Genomic DNA, 18859 nt, shown 5'->3' with positions numbered 1-18859 from the left:
TGGCAGCCATTTCTGTGGCAGTTAATTCACCTTCTACAATTGAAACTTTGTAGCCTTAAGCGGGTGAGCCCGGCCAGGGTGTGTGGAAAGCTTTGCTTCCCCTGTTGCCGGCGGCAACCCTGGCCTGCTCTCTCAAGCTCCATTCTGCCGCCATTTGTTTGAATTTGTTTACCTTCTATAATTGAAACTTTGTAGCTTGAGTGGAGGCTTAGGCCTGCAACGGCTATGGAAAGCTTGGCTTCCTCTGTTACCTGGGAAACCTTGCTCTCTGTGGCTGTAGCCATCTTGGATGGGGGTTAATTTGCATACTCGCCCTGATTGGCTGGTGGGTGTGGCTTGGCTGGTGGGCGTGGCTTATGTAGCGGAGTGATGGTTAATTTGCATATTACCATTTTATTAGAGAGGATAAGCTAAAATGTTTTTACTGTATAGGTCAAATCCTCTACCTGTTGGCAAAATTTATTTTTTCTTAAATATATTTTTATTAATTTCAGAGAGGAAGGGAGAGGGGGAGAGAGATAGAAACATCAATGATGAGAGAGAATTGATCGACTGCCTCCTGCACACCCCATACTGGGGATCAAGCCCACAACCTAGGCATGTGCTGTGACCAGGAATCAAACCATGACCTCCTAGATCACAGGTGAACACTCAACCACTGAGCCACGCCGGCCATGCATTGTTGGCAAAATTTAAATCTGAAATTTAAACTACTTCATAATTTATGGTGTTAATCTGTGGTTCTTCTATGGAATAATTATTGCACATATAACTCAATAATATTAACACTCCAATTATACAAGATCCAAATTGGCTAAAGTGATGCAGACCTAACAGCATTTTAGGGGTTAATAAAACTACTGACCCAGTGCTGTCTAAAACATATAAGAAATGAGTGCGATCCAGGTATCTAATAAGGCCATGAACTTTTAATATCCACAAAAATCCCCCCTTTTTGCATAAAAGTAGGAAAGAATAGTATATTAATCTACATAATGAAGAAGCTCAATTAACTCCATGTAGGAAAGCAATTATAATCAAACTGTTAACAAAGATTGAAAGCAATAAGAGAGCACTATAGAGCAACTCATGTATAAGAGATCCTCAATAAGATTAATAGATACAAAAATTTTCTCATCATGACTTAAAGTGTTGAAAAAAATAAAAACTATCAACTGAATGGCCTTGTTAGCAGAAATGGAAATGCCAATTCAACATTGCTGGTGGGAATGTAAAATGGTATAGCTACTGTGGAAAACAGTTTGGTGGTTCCTCAAAAAGATAAACATAGAATTATCATACAACCCAGCAACACTTCTTCTAGGTATATACCCAAGCAAGCTGAAAACACGTTTACACAAAAAACTTGTAAATGAATGTTCATGGCAGCATCATTCATCATAAAGAAATGTCCGCCAATTAATGAATGGATAAATAAACTCTACCATATCTATACAATGGAAGTTATTTTTCAACCTTTTTCTTCATTTCATGGCACACGTAAACTAATTACTAAAATTCTGTGGCACACAAAAAAGTATATTTTTTTGCCAATCTGACAAAAAAATTTAAAAATGTGTAATTTTACTCATGAACACCGGACAGCTAGTGTTGTGTTGGCTGTTGTCATTTCCTTATTTGACAATCTAAGGTCAGTGCCCATGACTAAATAGGCATTGCATGTTTTAAAAATTCTTACAGCACACCAGTTAAAAATTGCTGCAATGAAATATTATTCAGCCATAAAAAATAATGAAATACAAATATATGCAACAACATGGAAGCATCTCTAAAGCATCGTGCTGAGCAAAAGAAGCCAGACATGTATGCTATACACCTAAAGCTAATACAAAATAATATTGAATATAAACTAATTTAAAAAATAAATTTTAATTTTTAAAAAAAAAGTGGGGGAGGAACCAAGATGGTGGTATAAGTAAACAGGTACTCACATCCTCCCACAATCACATCAAGATTACAACTAAAATACAGAACAATGATCATTCAGAATTACCTGAAATCTGGCTGAATGGAAATCCTACAAATATAGAAAATTAAAGAACAAAGCACACTGAGACTGGTAGGAGGGATAGAAGCGAGGAACAGCCTGGTCTGACACCCACGTGTGGCGTGCTTTTAATCCAGAGAAATATCTCGGCTGTGGAGGCCTCCCATGAGGAGTAAGGGGTCACAGCTGCACACCAGGACCCCCGTCCAGGGTTCCAGAGCCAGAAGAGAATTCCCTGTAACTTCAGGCTGTAAAAATCAGTGGGAATTTAGCTGAGCCACATGGAGGCTGCTGGAGCCCCAGGCACCTCCTCTTTTTTTTTTTTTTTTTAATATATTTTATTGATTTTTTACAGAGAGGAAGGGAGAGAGATAGTTAGAAACATCCATGAAAGAGAAACATAGATCAGCTGCCTCCTGCACACCATCAGCTGCCTCCTGCACACCCCCCACTAGGGATGTGCCCGCAACCAAGGTACATGCCCTTGACCCGAATCAAACCTGGGACCCTTGAGTCTGCAGGCCGACGCTCTATCCACTAAGCCAAACCGGTTTCGGCCAGGCAGTTCCTCTTAAAGGGCCCACACACAGACTTACTTGGACTCACTCCCTCGGAGCTCCAGCACTGGGGCAGTAGCTTGAAAGGATCCAGGGACATAGGATCAGGGCAAGAACTCAGGGGCAGCTTTCTCCCAGACAAAAGTGCTAGGACAGCCCTCCTATTCCCCTTCCCCCACCCCCATACCACAGAGCTGACTGACAGGCACCATATCTGTCTTCATCAACCTGGCCCACACTGTTCATCCTGCCCTGGTGATTCCATGAGATCCCATGCCACCCAATTTGCAGCCCCACCCAAGCTGTTTGTAACGTCTTTCCCCATATGAATGGCCTTTTCTGACTCAGGCTTCAGACTTCTCTAAAATCTCTCAAACAAGCAGCAGCTAGCTGCAGCAAACTCATACCTCGATAAGTGGCCCCAGACCCAGCACTAGCCACAGCTTGCCAAGGTTCACAGCTTGGCCTCTCCTGGGCACCTCCTAGCCCAACATAAGTAGCAGCCATCTTCAGATCGCTCTGTAGCTCCTGCCAGGTGGCCCCAGGCAGGTCACAGGCAGTGGCTGACTTTGCACCTCCCGGAAGGCCCCAGTATCAGTGCACCCAGCAGTCAGCTTCAGAACATACCAGATTACAGCTCTACACATCTACAAGTGACACACTCAAGGGGCAGACTCGGTGAGCACCACAGCCCCAATGAAGCAAGTTCTGCTCCATAGGGGTGTCTCCTGCACAGCAGCTCTTTTGCTGCAGTCACAGCTGAGCTCACAGCCAATTGACCTGGGGGTCAATTCTTCCCAGTGACACCAACAGCAATCACAGCTAACTACAACAGGACAGTGCACAAAGCCCACACAGGGTCACACCTAGAGCGCCCAGCTCAGGTGACTAAGGAGGCTGAGCCACTGGATCCTACAGGATACCTACTACACAAGGCCATTCCACCAATTCCAGGAGAAATAGGAGTTCTACCTAAAACAGTGGTCGGCAAACTCATTAGTCAACAGAGCCAAATATCAACAGTACAACGATTAAAATGTCTTTTGAGAGCCAAAAACCGACTTCTGCGCATGGGCCACAAAGTTTCAATCACACTGTACGTGTGCGCCCGCACATGGTATTTTGTGGAAGAGCCACACTCAATGGGCCAAAGAGCCGCATGTGGCTCGCGAGCCGCAGTTTGCCGACCATTGACCTAAAACATAGAAACAAACACAGGAAAGCAGCCAAAATGCAGAGACAAAGAAACATGTCACAAATGAAAGAACAAAAGAAATCTCCAGAAAAAGAACTAAATGAAATGGAAGCAAGCAAACTATTAGATATAGAGTTCAAAACAATGGTTATAAGGATGCTGAAAGGACTCAATGAGAGCTTCAAGGAATTTAGTGAGAATGTCAAGGAACTTAGTAAGAATTTCAAGGAAATTAGAACATCAAAGACATGAAAAAAGGACCAGTCAGAAATGAAGGACATACTAACTGAAATGAAGAATAATTTACAGGGAATCAACAATAGGATAGAGGAGTCCAAGAATCAAATAAGCGATTTGGAATGTGAGAAAGCAAAAACATCCAATCAGAAAGAGCAAAAAGAAAAAAGAATCCAAAAAATATGAAGAGAGCCTCTGGACAACTTCAAGTTTACCAACATTCGCATCATGGGAGTGCCAGAAAGAGAAGAGATGGAGCAAGAAATTGAAAACCAATTTGAAGAAAAAATGACAGAAAGCTTCCCCTTTATGGTTAAAGAAATAGACTTACAAGTCCAGGAAGTGCAGAGTCCCAAACAAGATGAAACCAGAGAGACCCACACCAAGACACATCATAATTAAAATGCCAAAAGTTAAAGACAAAGAGAGAACTTTAAAAGCAGTATGAGAAAAGCAGTTAGTTACCTACAAATGAGCACCCATATGACTGTCAGCTGATTTCTCAACAGAAACTTTGCAGGTCAGAGGGGAGTGGAGTTCATCAGCACCAAATCAGTATTACAAGAAATGTTAAAGGGTCTTATTTAAGAAGAAGAGGAAGAAGAAAAAGAAGCAGAGAAATTAAAAATATGAACAATAAAATGGCAATAAATACATATCTATCAACAATTGAATATAAAAATTAAAATAAACGAACAAGAAATCTAATGAAAATAAGTAAAATAAAGTGATTAATACAATAGAACTAGAGGCATGGCAACATGGAACAGATTGATGAATCTTAGAGGGAAGGGGGGAGGGGGAGAAGGAAGAGATCAACCAAAGAACTTATATACATAATCCATGGACACAGACAATAGGGTGGTGAAGGCCTGGGGTGGGGTAGGATTCAGGTGATGGAGGGCAATGGGGAGGGGGGGCAAGGGGGACATCTGTAATACTCTCAACAATAAAGATACAAAAATAAATAAATAAATAACTTTGTAATTTCCATTCTTTTTCTGTGGATCTTGGAACAATTTAAATAGTGTTGAAACTTTTTATTCTTCATGGAAATAAGTAATAAAATAAAGTCCAGAGAGATAACTTTAAAAATAAAGTTGGTTATGAGTATTAAATATGAAATAAATGTCTACATATGCATTTAAATATTGAGATAATCAAAACTAAATGTAAATCATGTAAAATATGGTTCCATATTTGCAAACACACCTGTATACTTATCTATCTTTATATATTTACAGAGAAAATTTTGGAATGACATTGACAGACTATTAGAAATCCAAGTTTATGTGTTTAGTGAATCATTAATTTTAAATTAAAATTTTAATGTTAAAAAAAAAAGAAGCCATTTATATGAAATGTCCAGAATAGGCAAATCCACAGAAACAGAAAGTAGACTAGTGGTCACCAGGGGCTGGGGGTAGGGCAAAATGGGGAGTGACTGCTAATGGGTAGAGTTTCTGGGGTAATGAAAATGTTCTGGAACTGGTGGGGGTAGATTCACAATCTTGTGTATATACTAAAACCACTGAATTGTAAACTTTATAATGGTGAATTTTATATGAATTAAATTTCAATTTTTAAAATGCTAAATAAAATAACATTGATTTGCAACTTGGTCATTTAAAACCCACGATTCCAGACCTTGCTGGTTTGCACAGTGGATAGAGCATTAGCCTGAGGACTGAAGGGTCCCACGTTCCATTCCAGTCAAGGGCACAAGCCTGGGTTGCAGGCGCGATCCCCAGTACAGGGAGTGCAGGAGGCAGTCGATCAATGATTCTCATCATTGATGTTTCTCTTTCTCTCCCTCCCTTTCTGAAATCAGCAAGAATATATTTTTTTAAAAAAAAACCAAGATTACTTTTCTTTTTGCACTTCTTTGAATTACTGAAGATATACTGCTGAAATCACTGAAATAAAAGGCAAAGTAAAAAATACATCTCTAGCAACACTGAGCCAGGGTCTCAGGTTCATGTTATCTGCACTTTGATTCCTATCCTGGCTGGTGCTTGGATTACATGCTAGAGGGCTCCCCCTTCCAATTCTTAATTGAAGAAATGGTGATTAAATTTCTCAAGTTGACTCACAGAAGTTATTTAAGTCGTATCTCCTCCTCCACTTGCAAAGTACACCCTGGGTAAAAGGACCAACCCTTTCTCTCCCCATTTTCTGTTCTTTCCACACAAAAGATCTGAGCTAGAGAAAGGAAAGCAATTTATTTAGCTAAATCACAAAATCTCTTAATGATTGACAGCTGTAAGCAGGATTCCCTCTTCTCAACTCCTCCAAATCTCTAGGCCCCAAATAAGTATTGGGCAATTTGATAAATCAAAGGGTTAGGGGTCAGCAAAGGCTGCCTGGGCCACCAAAAGCAACATGCTACTAGATGGTAGGTATGCCCTGAGACTCAGCTTCCCTTCCCTGTCGTTTTTGTTTTGTTTTGTTTTGTTTTTGTGTTTTTTTTCCAGTTTTACTCATTTTAAAATCAAAGACTCACTAATATACTTCAAATCAGAATCTATGAACTATCTATATGAGAATCACCTGTGGTGCCTGGCCCACCCCAGACTTAGTAAATCAAAATATCTGGGGATGGAGTCCAAGAAACTTATTTTCAAAATGATTCTAACATACATTGAGTTTGAGAAACATTGTTCTAAAAAGTTCAATAAAACAGGACCTGCAGCCATTAAGGTATAGGTAATGTGTAAGAGACTATCTGTTTTATGAAGACATGATCACTGCCACTGAGTTTACCAGTCAGAACTAAACACAGAACACTTTTATGTCTGGAACTCACTCACTGTACGGTATTCCATTAAATATAAATGTGAGGTGTGTGCTGTATACACACACATACATATACGTATATATATATAAATTACACAGCATTAAGGGCATAGATGACAAAGTAGTAGTGATGTACTTTATTCAAATCAAGAGGTTTTCCAACATAGTGAGGAAAATATGGAACAAAGACATTTTTCTGTTCATATTTCTTCTGTACCTGAATAAAGGATTGAATTTCAGCTAATAAAGACCTAAATGGACACAGCCCTGATTAGATCAAGTAATTTTCCTTCTGAGTAATTTCAATCATCAACATGCAAATGTGGCATGTTAACTGTCACTACCAGGTTTTTGCTAGCACATGTTAATGGTTTTCATAATGGTGAGATCTTTACTTTTCTACCCTGCCTCTCCATTGACTGATTTTTAGAGAGAGGGAGAAACATGGATCAGCTGTCTCCTGCAGGCCCCCTACAGGGCATCAAAGCCCCTAACCCAGGCATGTGTCCTGGCCAGGAATCCAACCAGCAACCAACTGAGCCAGGGCAAAAAATTCTTCTTGACTTTAAACTGTTCATGCTGTCACACTATAGTGCACACACAAGATTCTTTTTCTGCTTCAAGTTTAAAAAGCCTTGAGAATCTCTTAAAAGTATATAGAAAATACTGGTTATAATTTGCTATATATTGATTATTCAGAGTCATCAATCATTACAAATACTAAGAGTTACAAATACTACTACAGGGTGTCCCAGAGAAATGTATACACACTTTAACAGCTGATAGCTCAATTTTGAAAATGAAATGTATTTTAACCAACACTGCCTTTATAATTATTTAAAAGTGTGTGTATACATTCAAAGTGTGTATATACATTTTTTTGGACACCATATATATGTAGGCAGGACTGAGCAGAATCTATACAGATCTTATAGCAGACCAGGGAAATTTGTTTTTGAAATAATTTCTATTGCTTGAACTAATTAAAAACACACATACACACAGTATAGGAGCTATGGTTTCCAAGGTTTCCAGTGTTTGAATACACTCCATACATATAGTACTTTGAACATTAAGTTCCCTGTCATAATACTTATACTCTACACTTTAATTTTGTAGCAAGATGTAGCGATTCACCGCATGGAAAATAACCGGGAAACAGTCCCTTTTCTCTATAGAAAAGATCACTAAGAAATGAAAGCACTTAAAATCAATATACTAAGTAATCTCTAAAATGCGCTTCTCGGAACTCTAATAAATGTCCTATGATTCCTCTTCAACCAAGAAAAGCAGCAGGCAGAGAAAATGAAACTTACACTTCTCTGTCACTCTAGAAATAACCATTATTTCTTCATACTGCATGTAAAAAATCGTTACCTGTAAGAGACCAGAGAATCTTGATGCCCAATTCAGGTGCAAGACAAAACCACAGCCTATGCAGAAAAATAGGACATTCGTTCCTAACACTCAGATTTGTGTTTGTCTGTTTGTTTCTGGCTTTTATTTGTGTTTAATTGCTTTCGGCGTTCTCGAAACCTTGCAGGGATAGATTACACTGCAGAAAAACACTCAGGTGCTACCCAGTAGCGGCCTCGTCAGCCCCGCCCGCACGCGGGTCCAGAACGGATCCCGCAGCCCCTCAGCAAAGCGAGGAGGGGAAGAAAACGCCCCACGGCCGTGAAACCAACCGAGAAGGGGCTGGCCGGCCCTCCACGAGCCAGTGTGCCCCGCGCGCACCGCGCGTCCCCCAAGTGCCCTTGGAAGCTGCGGCCCGCGGGGAGAGCCGCGCCCGGTCCCGGAGGACTCCAGTTCCGCCCGCCGGCTCTTCCCTACCCCACCCCGCCCCTGGGACCCGCCAAGCCCGCCGCGCCGGCTCCGCCCCTCGCCTCCCGGCCAGGCCCCGCGTCCAGCCCCGGTGCGAGGCAGCCCAGGCGGCAGGCGCGGCAGAGCCCAGGCAGTCCCGGCCCCAAGCAGCGCCCTCGCCCCACAGGCCGCCAAGGCCGCCCGGGAGCGTGCGCGCCGCAGCCCCGACCAGGCCTGCGCCCCGGGCTTTGGCCTGGGCGGACGGCGCCCTCGTCTCTCACCTGCGTCCCCACCACGACTATCTGAGGCAACTGGATGATGTCGGCGCCCACAGTATTGAAGACATCCTGGAGCTTGTTGATAACAGGAATTAGTGCCTCCATGACTCCGAAAACACGGGACCCCCGCCCGGCGGGCCGCGGCAATGAATGGGGCCGGGGCCGGCCCAGATTCCGCCTCCTTCCTCCTCTCCTCCGCCCTCTCCTCGGGAGCCGGCACCCATTGGTGCCCGCCCGGCTGCTACCTACCCCCTCCCGGCAAGCCGTGCGCTAAGAGGGAGGTAGCGGGGAACAAAGCCTGCCGGGAGTTGTAGTTCTGCAGCGGAGGAACGCCAGGGCCTACAGCTTCCAGAAGGCTGCGCGGCGCGGGCCGACCCGGAGCCAGAGAGGGCGGGCTGTTTGTTATTGGGATACTTTCCAGGCTCCTGTCAAAAGACTAGGAAGCGAAACCTGGAGAGTAGAAGGGAAGGAATGCATTTGTGCCGTGCTTGAGTCGTATTGGGTGGGGAAATGCCGAATATGTGTTAAGTACAGCTGAATCTCTTGATTATCCAAGATGTCAATAAGGACGGGTTGGAAAGGCTTCAATAGCTCCTAGCCTCAGACACCCCAGCCAGGTGCAAAAGGTCTGTAGGCTAATAGTAGACGGCGTGGAGTGCTATTTTGCAAAAATAACAAAACCACCGGTTTGGCTCAGTGGATAGAGCGTCGTCCTGCGGACTGAAGGGTCCCAGGTTCAATTCCGGTCAAGGCTATGTACCTAGGTTGCGGGCACACCCTCAGCCGGGGGTGTGCAGGAAGCAGCTGATTGATGTTTCTTACTTTCTATCTCCCTTCCTCTCTGTAAAAAAAAATCAATATATTTTTTAAAAAAGTAAATAGCAAAACCAACCCGGATTGAACACGGTTCTCCAGGATTTTTGTAAAAACGTGTTCAGAAAGAAGAGTGTCACAGTTTTAGAGGGGAAAGGCTGTGTCCTTGTTCTCCATATTCGGTATACAACGTTATTTGCTGTGTGGCCTGATTCCCTACAAAGTGGAGATCTGATAACTGCCTCACTAGCTTTTTGCTAAGTGTGCCTACTGTTCTATTCCTAAATGTTGTTTTTCTTTTTAGGCAGATAATATCTCTCTTCTCCAAGCCTCCAAGGTTTCCTATCTCAAAGTAAAAAATGGTGACATTTAAGCAAAGACCAAAGTAGGTGAGGAGAAAGCCCCCCTTCCTACTTTATTTTCCTCCATAGCATTTATCTCCATCTAGCACGCTACACATTGAACTTGTTTACGCTCTCTCACTTTTACTACATTATCAGCTGCTAGCAGCCAGAGATTTATTATTATTTAACTCACTGATGTATCCCTAGCCCCTAGAAAGTGACAACGGAATTGAAATCTCAACCCCTTTGAGTTTACAATCTAACAGAGGACCATTATAAATCAATGGGTAGTCCTATAATTGGGTGTATTATGGAGCATAGTCTGAGAAGGAGGAAAGTTCAAGCAAGACTTCCTGTAAGTCACTAGATTTAATCCCCAGGAGGGCAAGGACCACCAGCAGTGCGGAAGTTGTGCAGTACATAACTTCGGTAGATACCATTCACCAGCACAGCCATCCACAGTCGCCCTGGGGAATGTGCTTGATGGTGGGTACTCAATACATATTTTTGAACAAATGAATGAAACGAAGACCTGAAGGTCCAATAGTGGTGGTTTGGTATCTTATCACGTTTTATGAACAATTCCTTCTTTGATTCTTCTTAAAAACAAAACTTTCAGAGACAAAGTGAGGAAATATTTTCAAAACTCCAAAAAAAACAGAACAGACCAAAGAGCGGGTAGGCTCATGGTGACACTCCATGACCATAACCAGGAACTGTTTCATAGGGGCAAGCTGCCCTGGGGCAAAAATGACGCCACTACAACCTTTTCGCTTATTAGTGGCACCAATAGACATAGTCTTTTCCTAACTGCTAATGGCAAAATTAAAAGAGCAAGCATAAGATATATTCCAGGAAAGACACGTCATGAATTTTACAAGACATTACATATTTCAATTTAAATGATAAAATATCTCTTGTGATAGAACATCCAGAGCCTTCTATTAACAGGCTTCAGGAACAATCATGACTGCTTTTAATTTTTTTTTTTTTTTTTTTGAAAAGGAAGAAGGATCACATAGCTAGTGCTCAAAAGTTCTATCTGTACCACCACATTATGTTTAAGCAGGTTTGTCCAGAACTTGTTTAGACACTAGAGCGTTGAGTTTATTGGGCACATTAAAGTGTTTGAGGATAGAGAAACAGGAAGTGGTGAGGCCTTGAAAAAGAGTTGCTCTAATTTGATAACATTAAAAAGAAAAAAACATAAGGCAGGATACTCTATGTGCAATGTGTTTCCCTGGAGACAAAGCAAACCGATTTGGCTTTTCCCATTTTAAGTTCAGAACACTCTTGCTTGTGGGAAAGCCACTTAGCCAGTAAGTATGACTTTTCTCATCTAAAGTAGGATAATGTGTTTCTCAGTGGGTTGCTATGAAATCAAATTAATCCATTATCAGGTATTGTCTCCAAAGGCTTTAAAAAAACAAACTCCTCCCTCAGCCATCCCTCTCTCACTATAGGTTTATGATTTAGGCAGAACTGTTTGGTTGCAGGTCACAGAAATTTAACTCAAACTAATGGACTGAAAAAGAGGAGCTACTTAACTTGTACAACCACAGGGCTAGCATGACCTTGGCCTCAAAAATAACTGGAAACGTGGGCTCAAGCAGCATCGGAATTATCTCTACCTTTTCTCTCTCCCCCACCCCCCCACCCCCGCTACTCTTTCTTTCTCTCCCTCTCTTTCTCTCCCCCCACCCCCCAATCATCATCTACTTCATTCCCTCAAATCAATTCATTCCTGTATATGAGGTGACCAGGCAGAGGTGGAGGCTGCTGGGGATCTCACTGAGCAACCTGCCTCTGGGCGGATGAGGTTGAGTGAATTTGGGGAGGAACTGAAACTAGGTTTCCACCTTTTCCCTGGTGTATGAGTTTCCTATTGCTGCCTTAACAAATTACCACAAACTCAGTGGCGGAAAACAACAAAAATGTATTACTTATGGCCTTATAGCGAAGTCCAACTCCGCTCTCCCTGAGCTAAGGCCAAGGTGTCACAGGGCTGCATTCCTTTCTGGAGTGTCCACGGAAGAGTCCGTCTCCTTGCCTTTTCCAGATTTGAGACTGCTCACATTCCTAGCTCTTGACCCCCTTCCCACATCCTCAAAGCTAGCTGTGTCACATCTCCTTGACCCTTCATTGTCATAACCTCTCTCTGACCACAGCCAGGAAAGGTTTTCTGCTTTTAAGAACCCATGATTAGATTGGCCCACCTGGATAACATAAGACAACCTCCCCACTGAAAAGTGTGTACCTTTCATTATATCTGCAAAGTCCCTTTGCCATGTAAAGTTCACAGGTACCAAGAATTAGGGCATGGACATGTTACAGGGGCCATATTTCTGCCTACCATACCAGGTTAAGGCAATCAGTCAGGGGATGAATCACCCAAGCAAGGCCATTTAGAAGTCTTCCCTGAAATTTTTTTAACTTGAGTAAACCAGAGAATTTTCTCTCCCATTATGGAGCTATACTGATGTGAGTCACTGTCTTCAGAGATCATATTTCCTACTAAGTGGAATAAATTGTTTTGTAAAATAGACTCCTTATTCATCACAAAAGAATTTTTTTTCCTGAATCCAGCAATTGTTTCCTATTTCTAAATGTACATACATATATAGCATAGAATCTAGGAATTCTGATTCCCAGAGTTAATCACTCCCTCTTTGGCTTGTTGCTCCTTTCACACAATGTTATGAAACCATTCTTTATTGAGTGCTTACTGTATGTGAGGCACTGCACTACGCATTTTCCAATTGCCTTGTGGGATAGGGTTATAGATGTGGAAACTGACGCTTCAGGGGTTTGAGTGAAGGGATACATTTACATAGCTAGTATGTGGCAGAGCTGGGATCAAAAGGGGCGATGTGTCCAACTTTTAACCTCCATACATACTGCCTCATTCATTCATTCCTTCATTTATTCAACACATATTCATTCATTCCTTCATTTATTCAACACATATTTATCAATTACCTATTAGGCATGTGGGTCTCAGCCAGGAAGAGTATTTGCAACAGGAGGGGGGACTGTGCACATGACAGTAGCATGCCCTTCCTTCGTAGGCAACAGTGACCTCGCTGAGAGAAGTGTCCTATTTAGCTAGTTATCTCCACTACTCCGTATGATGCTTGTTACCTAACACCACTCTAATAAACATGGGGTTGGGGCTCCTTTTGTTTACTTGGAAAATCTGGAATAGCAAGGATTTAAGCAATGGGTACAATTGCAACTAAGATTTTCAAGCAAACCAGCCAAAACATATTAGACTGGCAGGACTCCTCACCAGAAGAGAGCTGCCATTGCCATGTTACTTGGCCTGGGAGTAGGCTGGCTTTGTTCTAACTTAAAATTCCCAATAAGAGAAAGTTCATTTTAAATTAAATTAAAAGCGGAGAAAATTTTCATAGTTCTTGCAAAAGACCATTCAGATGATTTTTATAGCATACGTATTCAAATTAATTTTATGCCAACATTTTGATCCGCAATCTTAGCCAAGCTGCCATTATCCATGTCTTAATACGTCTTTGTCATATTTTGGAAACTGCCAGTGTTTTGCAACGATGATAAACAGCTTTAATCAATTAGCTCAAATATTGTCATCGGGTGCAGGGAATTGTCTGCGGAGGGTGGAGTGAGTCAGGTGGGTCAGAAGCCAGCAATTGAATCTGGTGAGATACCGACAGCCCATTAGAGGGCAGTGTGACAACACAATTAAGAGTAGTAGAGTCTACATAGAGAATGAACTGGTGGTTGTCATAGGGGAGGGTGTTTGGGAGACTGAGGGAAAGAGGTGAAAGGAATAAGAAGTATAAATTGGCCCTGGCCAGTGTGGCTCCGTTGCTTGGGTTTCGTCCTGTGCCCTGAAGGGTTGCAGGTTCAATTCCTGGTCAGGGCACCTGCCTGGGTTTGGGGCTCAATCCCCCAAGTAGAAGGCAGCGATCCATGTTTCATTCTCATATTGATGTTTCTCCGTCTCCCTTCCTCTCTCTTTAAAACAAAATCCATAAAAAGCCCAGCTGGCGTGGCTCAGTGGTTGAGCGTCGACCTATGAACCTGGAGGTCACAGTTCGATTCCTGGTGAGGGCACATGCCGAGGTTGTGGGCTCGATCCCCAGTGGGGGGTGTGCAGGAGGCAGCCAATCGATGATTCTCTCATCATTGATCTTTTTATCTCTCTCTCCCTTCTTCTCTGAAATCAATAAAAAAATGTATTTTTTAAAATCCATAAAAATATTTTTTTAAAAAAGAAGTACAAATTGGTAGTTATAAAATAGTCATGCCCTAACCAGTTTGGCTCAGTGGACAGAGCGTCAGCCTGCAGACTGGAGGGTTCCAGGTTCGATCCCGGTCAAGGGCAGCAGCTGATTGATGTTTTTCTCTCATCGATATTCCTCTCTATCCCTCTCCCTTCCTCTCTGTAAAATCAATAAAATATATATTTTATAAAATAGTCACAGGGATGGTAAAGCACAGGGAATATAGTCAGTAATATTGCAATAACTATGTATGGTGCCAGTTGGGTATTGGAAATATTGAGGACACTATGTAAAGTATATGATTATCTAACCACTCAGCTGTACCCCTGAAACCAACACAAAATAAAATTGAAAGTAAAAAATAAAAATAAAAACAGCAGTAGAGTCCTTGCATCTCCCTGGACTATTTTTTCCCTTTTGTTTCACACACATACACCAATGGAACTTTGCCTTTCTTTTAATCCTCCCACCCTCAAACATGTGACATAGTTAACTTTCTGAAACAATAGAGTGTTTTTTACATCATGGCAATGCCAAAAACTGAAAATTTCTGTTAGACATCCCGGTCTTAAACTACTTTACCCTGTCTCTGGGAATTCCTCAGTAGCCTCACAAAATGTTGTTTGGTGTTCTTAGAAGCCCTTCACATTTCCTTTCTCTGTATTTCAGGCTTCCTTTTTGTCTTCCCTACACCAACTCCATTAGCTCACACTTATGCTGAGAGACATACAGCTTTTCAGCCCCTGTGAGCTAGCTTTGTGTAGCAGAAGCTCACTAGTACACTGGCGAGCAAAAGGGACATCTGCCCTGCATTCTCTCTTCAGCAGCCAGGTCTAGTAGACTTTGAACATCTTCTCTCTAATTCCTCAACAAGTTCATCCAAACAGTAGGGGGCAGCACAAGTCAATTTGAGTTTTAAGAACAAATTATGATGGATAACACACATCAGTGACACAGTAAGTCAGTGACTAAGGTAGTCTATAACACAGTGCTATGCACAGCATATGTAATATGTCTGAAGGTTTATCCAACAGTTGACTTTTTGTTTCTTTCTGGTGGCTTTTATTTATTCTAATTCCTCTTCAGTCACTGAATGTTTGACTAAATGGATGGATGGATGGATGAATAAAAGGTTTGCATATTAAATATACCTCACTGGGCTAGTCAGAGACTAAACTAGTAAGTTGTTATTTTAGAACTAGTACAGGATGAGAATAGAAGTTCTGAATTAATCCTCTTTAAGAAGCATGACCTTACTCCCAACCCCTGAGCTATGAAATGGGAATAATATAACTACTAAGGATGTGACCTACAACCAAAATAAAAGTTTTTTAAAAGCATTAGCCATACTAGCACGTTAATACAAATGTAGAAAATGCAGCCAAAATCCAGACAGCAGTCTTAAACGTGTGCCTCTATTCACACCAGTAGCAAAAACAAAAATGAAAATGAAAATAGGTGAACAGGCATTAAATACTATATTAAGCACTAAAGATACAAAGGAGAACGAAACACATTTATTGGCATTCCTCCAAACTCCTCAACTCTCCTTTCTTCTCATTCCCTCCTCTCAAGAAAACGATAGTGTAACTGAGGTCGGCACATAGAAGGATCTAGCCTGGGCTTCCTGGATTAAAGGATGAATAGGAGTTGACCCAAGAAAGAGGAAGATAAAGAACTTCCAAACCAGTCAGAGCGCAGCAGCTTGTGCAGAAGTGAAGGTGAAGGAATAAAATGATACATTCTGGGTACTTTAAGTAGCTTAGTGTGGCTAAGTATCAAGCAGGAGGGTCTGTGAGGGGATGGGGAGTGGCAAAGCTAATAGCTGGTCAGTCAGAAGGGAACTCAGGAGAGTGAGGAATTAGAAATGTGCTCTGATGGTAATGGAGAAAATCAGAAGAGTGAGCAGAGACACCTGATCTCATGAATTTTATAAAGATCACCCACGCCTCTTCCCACTGAATTGGAATGAGGTAAGGGAGAATGGGAAACCAGATAGGGAATGTTGCAGTAATTCAAGTCAGAAATGATGGTAATGTATACCAGGGTGATAACAATGGAGATGGGGACCCTTGGACAAATTTAGACCAGAGGCACTAAAGATTAAAAAAATAGCCAAGGGCAGAATGGGCAATGAGAGGAGACAGAAGAAAGATGTTAAGGAAGCCATAAAATAGTCAAAAAGATAAAAGGAAAAATAAAACAGAATGGCTTGTTCAAAATGTATTTCCATCTCCGCCTTGTGGGCTGTTTTTTTGTTTTTTGTTGTTGGTGGTGGTTTTTGTTGTTTTGTTTTTTGCTTCAGAAGCTAAAAAGCCAAAAAAATACATTTCTAATATCTTTGCAACTAAAGTATTCTAGGTGTAATCTTAATTCCATGAAACACGCATTCACGCAAGGTTTCAATTCTGAACAAAACTGTGAGGATGTAGAGTTACACAAGGCATCCGTTTTGCTTGTGCAGAGATCATGGGCGGCATGGCGTGGCTCTGGAGTTAATGGTTCTAACGGTGCTCTGCTGATTCTCAGATAGTGGCTGGCGTGAAGAGATTCTGAGAGTAAGCTCCTGATGGTGGTAAACGTAATAGTAACACTGGTGCCCCAATTGTTTGGGGAGTAATTTCTGGATGTCTAGCCTAGTCATTCTAACAGATTTAATTCAATGTATTAAATCTTTTTCTGCATAAACTTGATAAAGAAGTATATTCATTTCCTAGGGCTCCTGTAGCAAAGTACCACAAAACGTTTGGTTTAAAACAATAGAAATGTATTGTCTCACAGTTCTAGAAGCTGAAATCCAAAATCAATATGTCAGCAGGATTTGTGCCTTTTGAGGGCTGGGAAGGAGAATCTATTATTCCATGCCTCTCCTAGCTCTTGTTGACCCCAAGTGTTTCTTGGCTTGTGGCAGCGTAAATCCAGTCTCAGTCTGCTCCCTGCATATGTTCACATCGTAACCCTTCTGTGCATGTCTGTCTCTAAGTGAGTCCAAACGTCCTCCTTTTATAAAGATACTAGAGGCCCAGTGCACAAAATTCGTGCATGGGTAGGGTCCCTAGCGGCTGCTGGCTGCCAACTAGGGCCTCCCTTCGTTCCACACCGCCCCTTGGTGGTCAGCGCACATCATATAGTGTGATCGAACTCCTGGTTGAACTCCCGAGGGGACACTTTGCATATTAGGATTTTATATATATACTAGCCGCCCATTGCAGGAATACTCCTGCAAGAATAGGGCTTCCTGCAGCCTGAGCGAAGCTCCCACCCATCTCCGTTGCCTTGCTCCCTCCCACCCTTCTCCTCTGCCTCGCTCCCACCTGTCTCCGCTGCCTCGCTCCCTCCCGTCTCCTCTGCCTCGCTACCTCCCTTCTCTGCTGCCTCGCTCACTCCCTTCTCCCCCGGCCTGCTTCCCTCTTTTCTCCGCCGCCCCACTTGCTTACTTCTCTGCAGCTTTGCTCCCTTCTGCAGTGCTTGGCTTCCTTCTCCACTGTCTTTAGTCTTCGCTCTGCGCCTGGATATGCAAGTTAACTGCCATCTTTGTTGGGTTAATTTGCATATCGCTCTTGATTGGCTGGTGGGCGTAGTGGAGTGATGGTTAATTTGCATACTACTGTTTTATTAGATAGGATAGATTGGATGAGGGCTCAGTCTAATGATCTCATTTTAAAAGGAGACAGAAGAAGGATTTCAATTCAAAGGAAATTTAAGTTGATTAGCTCTGTAAAGACCTTATTTCCAAATGAGAGCATATTCTGAGGTACTGGGGGTTAGGACTTGAACATACCTATCGGGGAGAATACAATTCAATCCATGATAAGGAGTATGACAAGAACATTTGCTATTTACTAACTATTCATATGGTTATTATTATTACCCAGCCTCCTTTGCAGTCCGATTGGGGCCATGTGACTAGTTCTACAGTCACTATGAGCAGAAGGGGCATGTGTTTCTTCTGAGCTGGGTCAGTGAAAAGCCTTGCTCACCCTCTTGCTCTCTTCCTCCACTTTGGCAAACTCTGAAGCCTCATGTTGAATGAGGTAGCATGATGGTCAACCCTTAGCCTGAGCCCCTGAGTGTCTACATGGAATAGAGTTCCCTGCCAAGACATATTAGACATGTAACAAGAACAATAAATCACTCTGAATAAGACTTAGAGGTCTGTTGCAGCAGTTGGAGTTAATTATCCTCATTAGTACAGCAGCCTAATTCTGATGGATGCAATATTGGAAAAGTTCCTGACCTGTGGGTTCAGCTTCTTCTTAAAGTGGGCTTTTAAAATATCTGCTAAAAAAGAAAGAAAGGAAAAAAAAAAGGGAAGGCGGTGTCCTCTCCCAACAAAGACTATCCATGAATAAGAGTATAAAAATCTCTACATATCTGTATTAGTCTGCTTATGTTGCTATAACAAGATATCACAGACTGGGTGGCTTAAGCAACAGACATTCATTTTCTCAGTCTAGAGGCTGGAAGTCCAAGATCAAGGTGCCAGCAAAGTTAGTTTCTGGTAAGATCTTTCTTCCCAGCTTGCACATGGCTGCCTTCTCCTTGTGTCCTCCCATAGCCTTTGTT

The 18859-nt window shown here is 42.3% G+C and overlaps 1 protein-coding gene across 8 annotated transcripts in view; it reads right to left on the bottom strand.

Moving 5' to 3' along the window:
• Positions 1–9084, bottom strand: part of DNM1L (dynamin 1 like) — a 49241-nt gene extending 40157 nt beyond the window's left edge. For 4 of the 8 annotated variants that reach the window (XM_079773423.1, XM_079773424.1, XM_079773417.1 and 1 more), the window contains exon 1: positions 8878–9083. In XM_079773423.1, the coding sequence (XP_079629549.1) occupies positions 8878–8979 (102 nt within the window). In that variant the 5' untranslated portion in view covers positions 8980–9083. Of the gene's footprint in view, positions 1–8877 lie in introns of all 8 variants that reach the window. The other 4 variants (XM_079773421.1, XM_079773422.1, XM_079773419.1 and 1 more) reach the window with 3 other exon arrangements.
• Positions 9085–18859: the final 9775 nt, after the last annotated feature.

The sequence above is a fragment of the Cnephaeus nilssonii genome, assembly GCF_951640355.1.
Source record: "Cnephaeus nilssonii genome assembly, chromosome: 6".
In the NCBI taxonomy this organism is placed as follows: domain Eukaryota; kingdom Metazoa; phylum Chordata; class Mammalia; order Chiroptera; family Vespertilionidae; genus Cnephaeus; species Cnephaeus nilssonii.
Note: the sequence above shows the minus strand (reverse complement) of the source record. Positions and strands in the feature narration are given on the sequence as shown.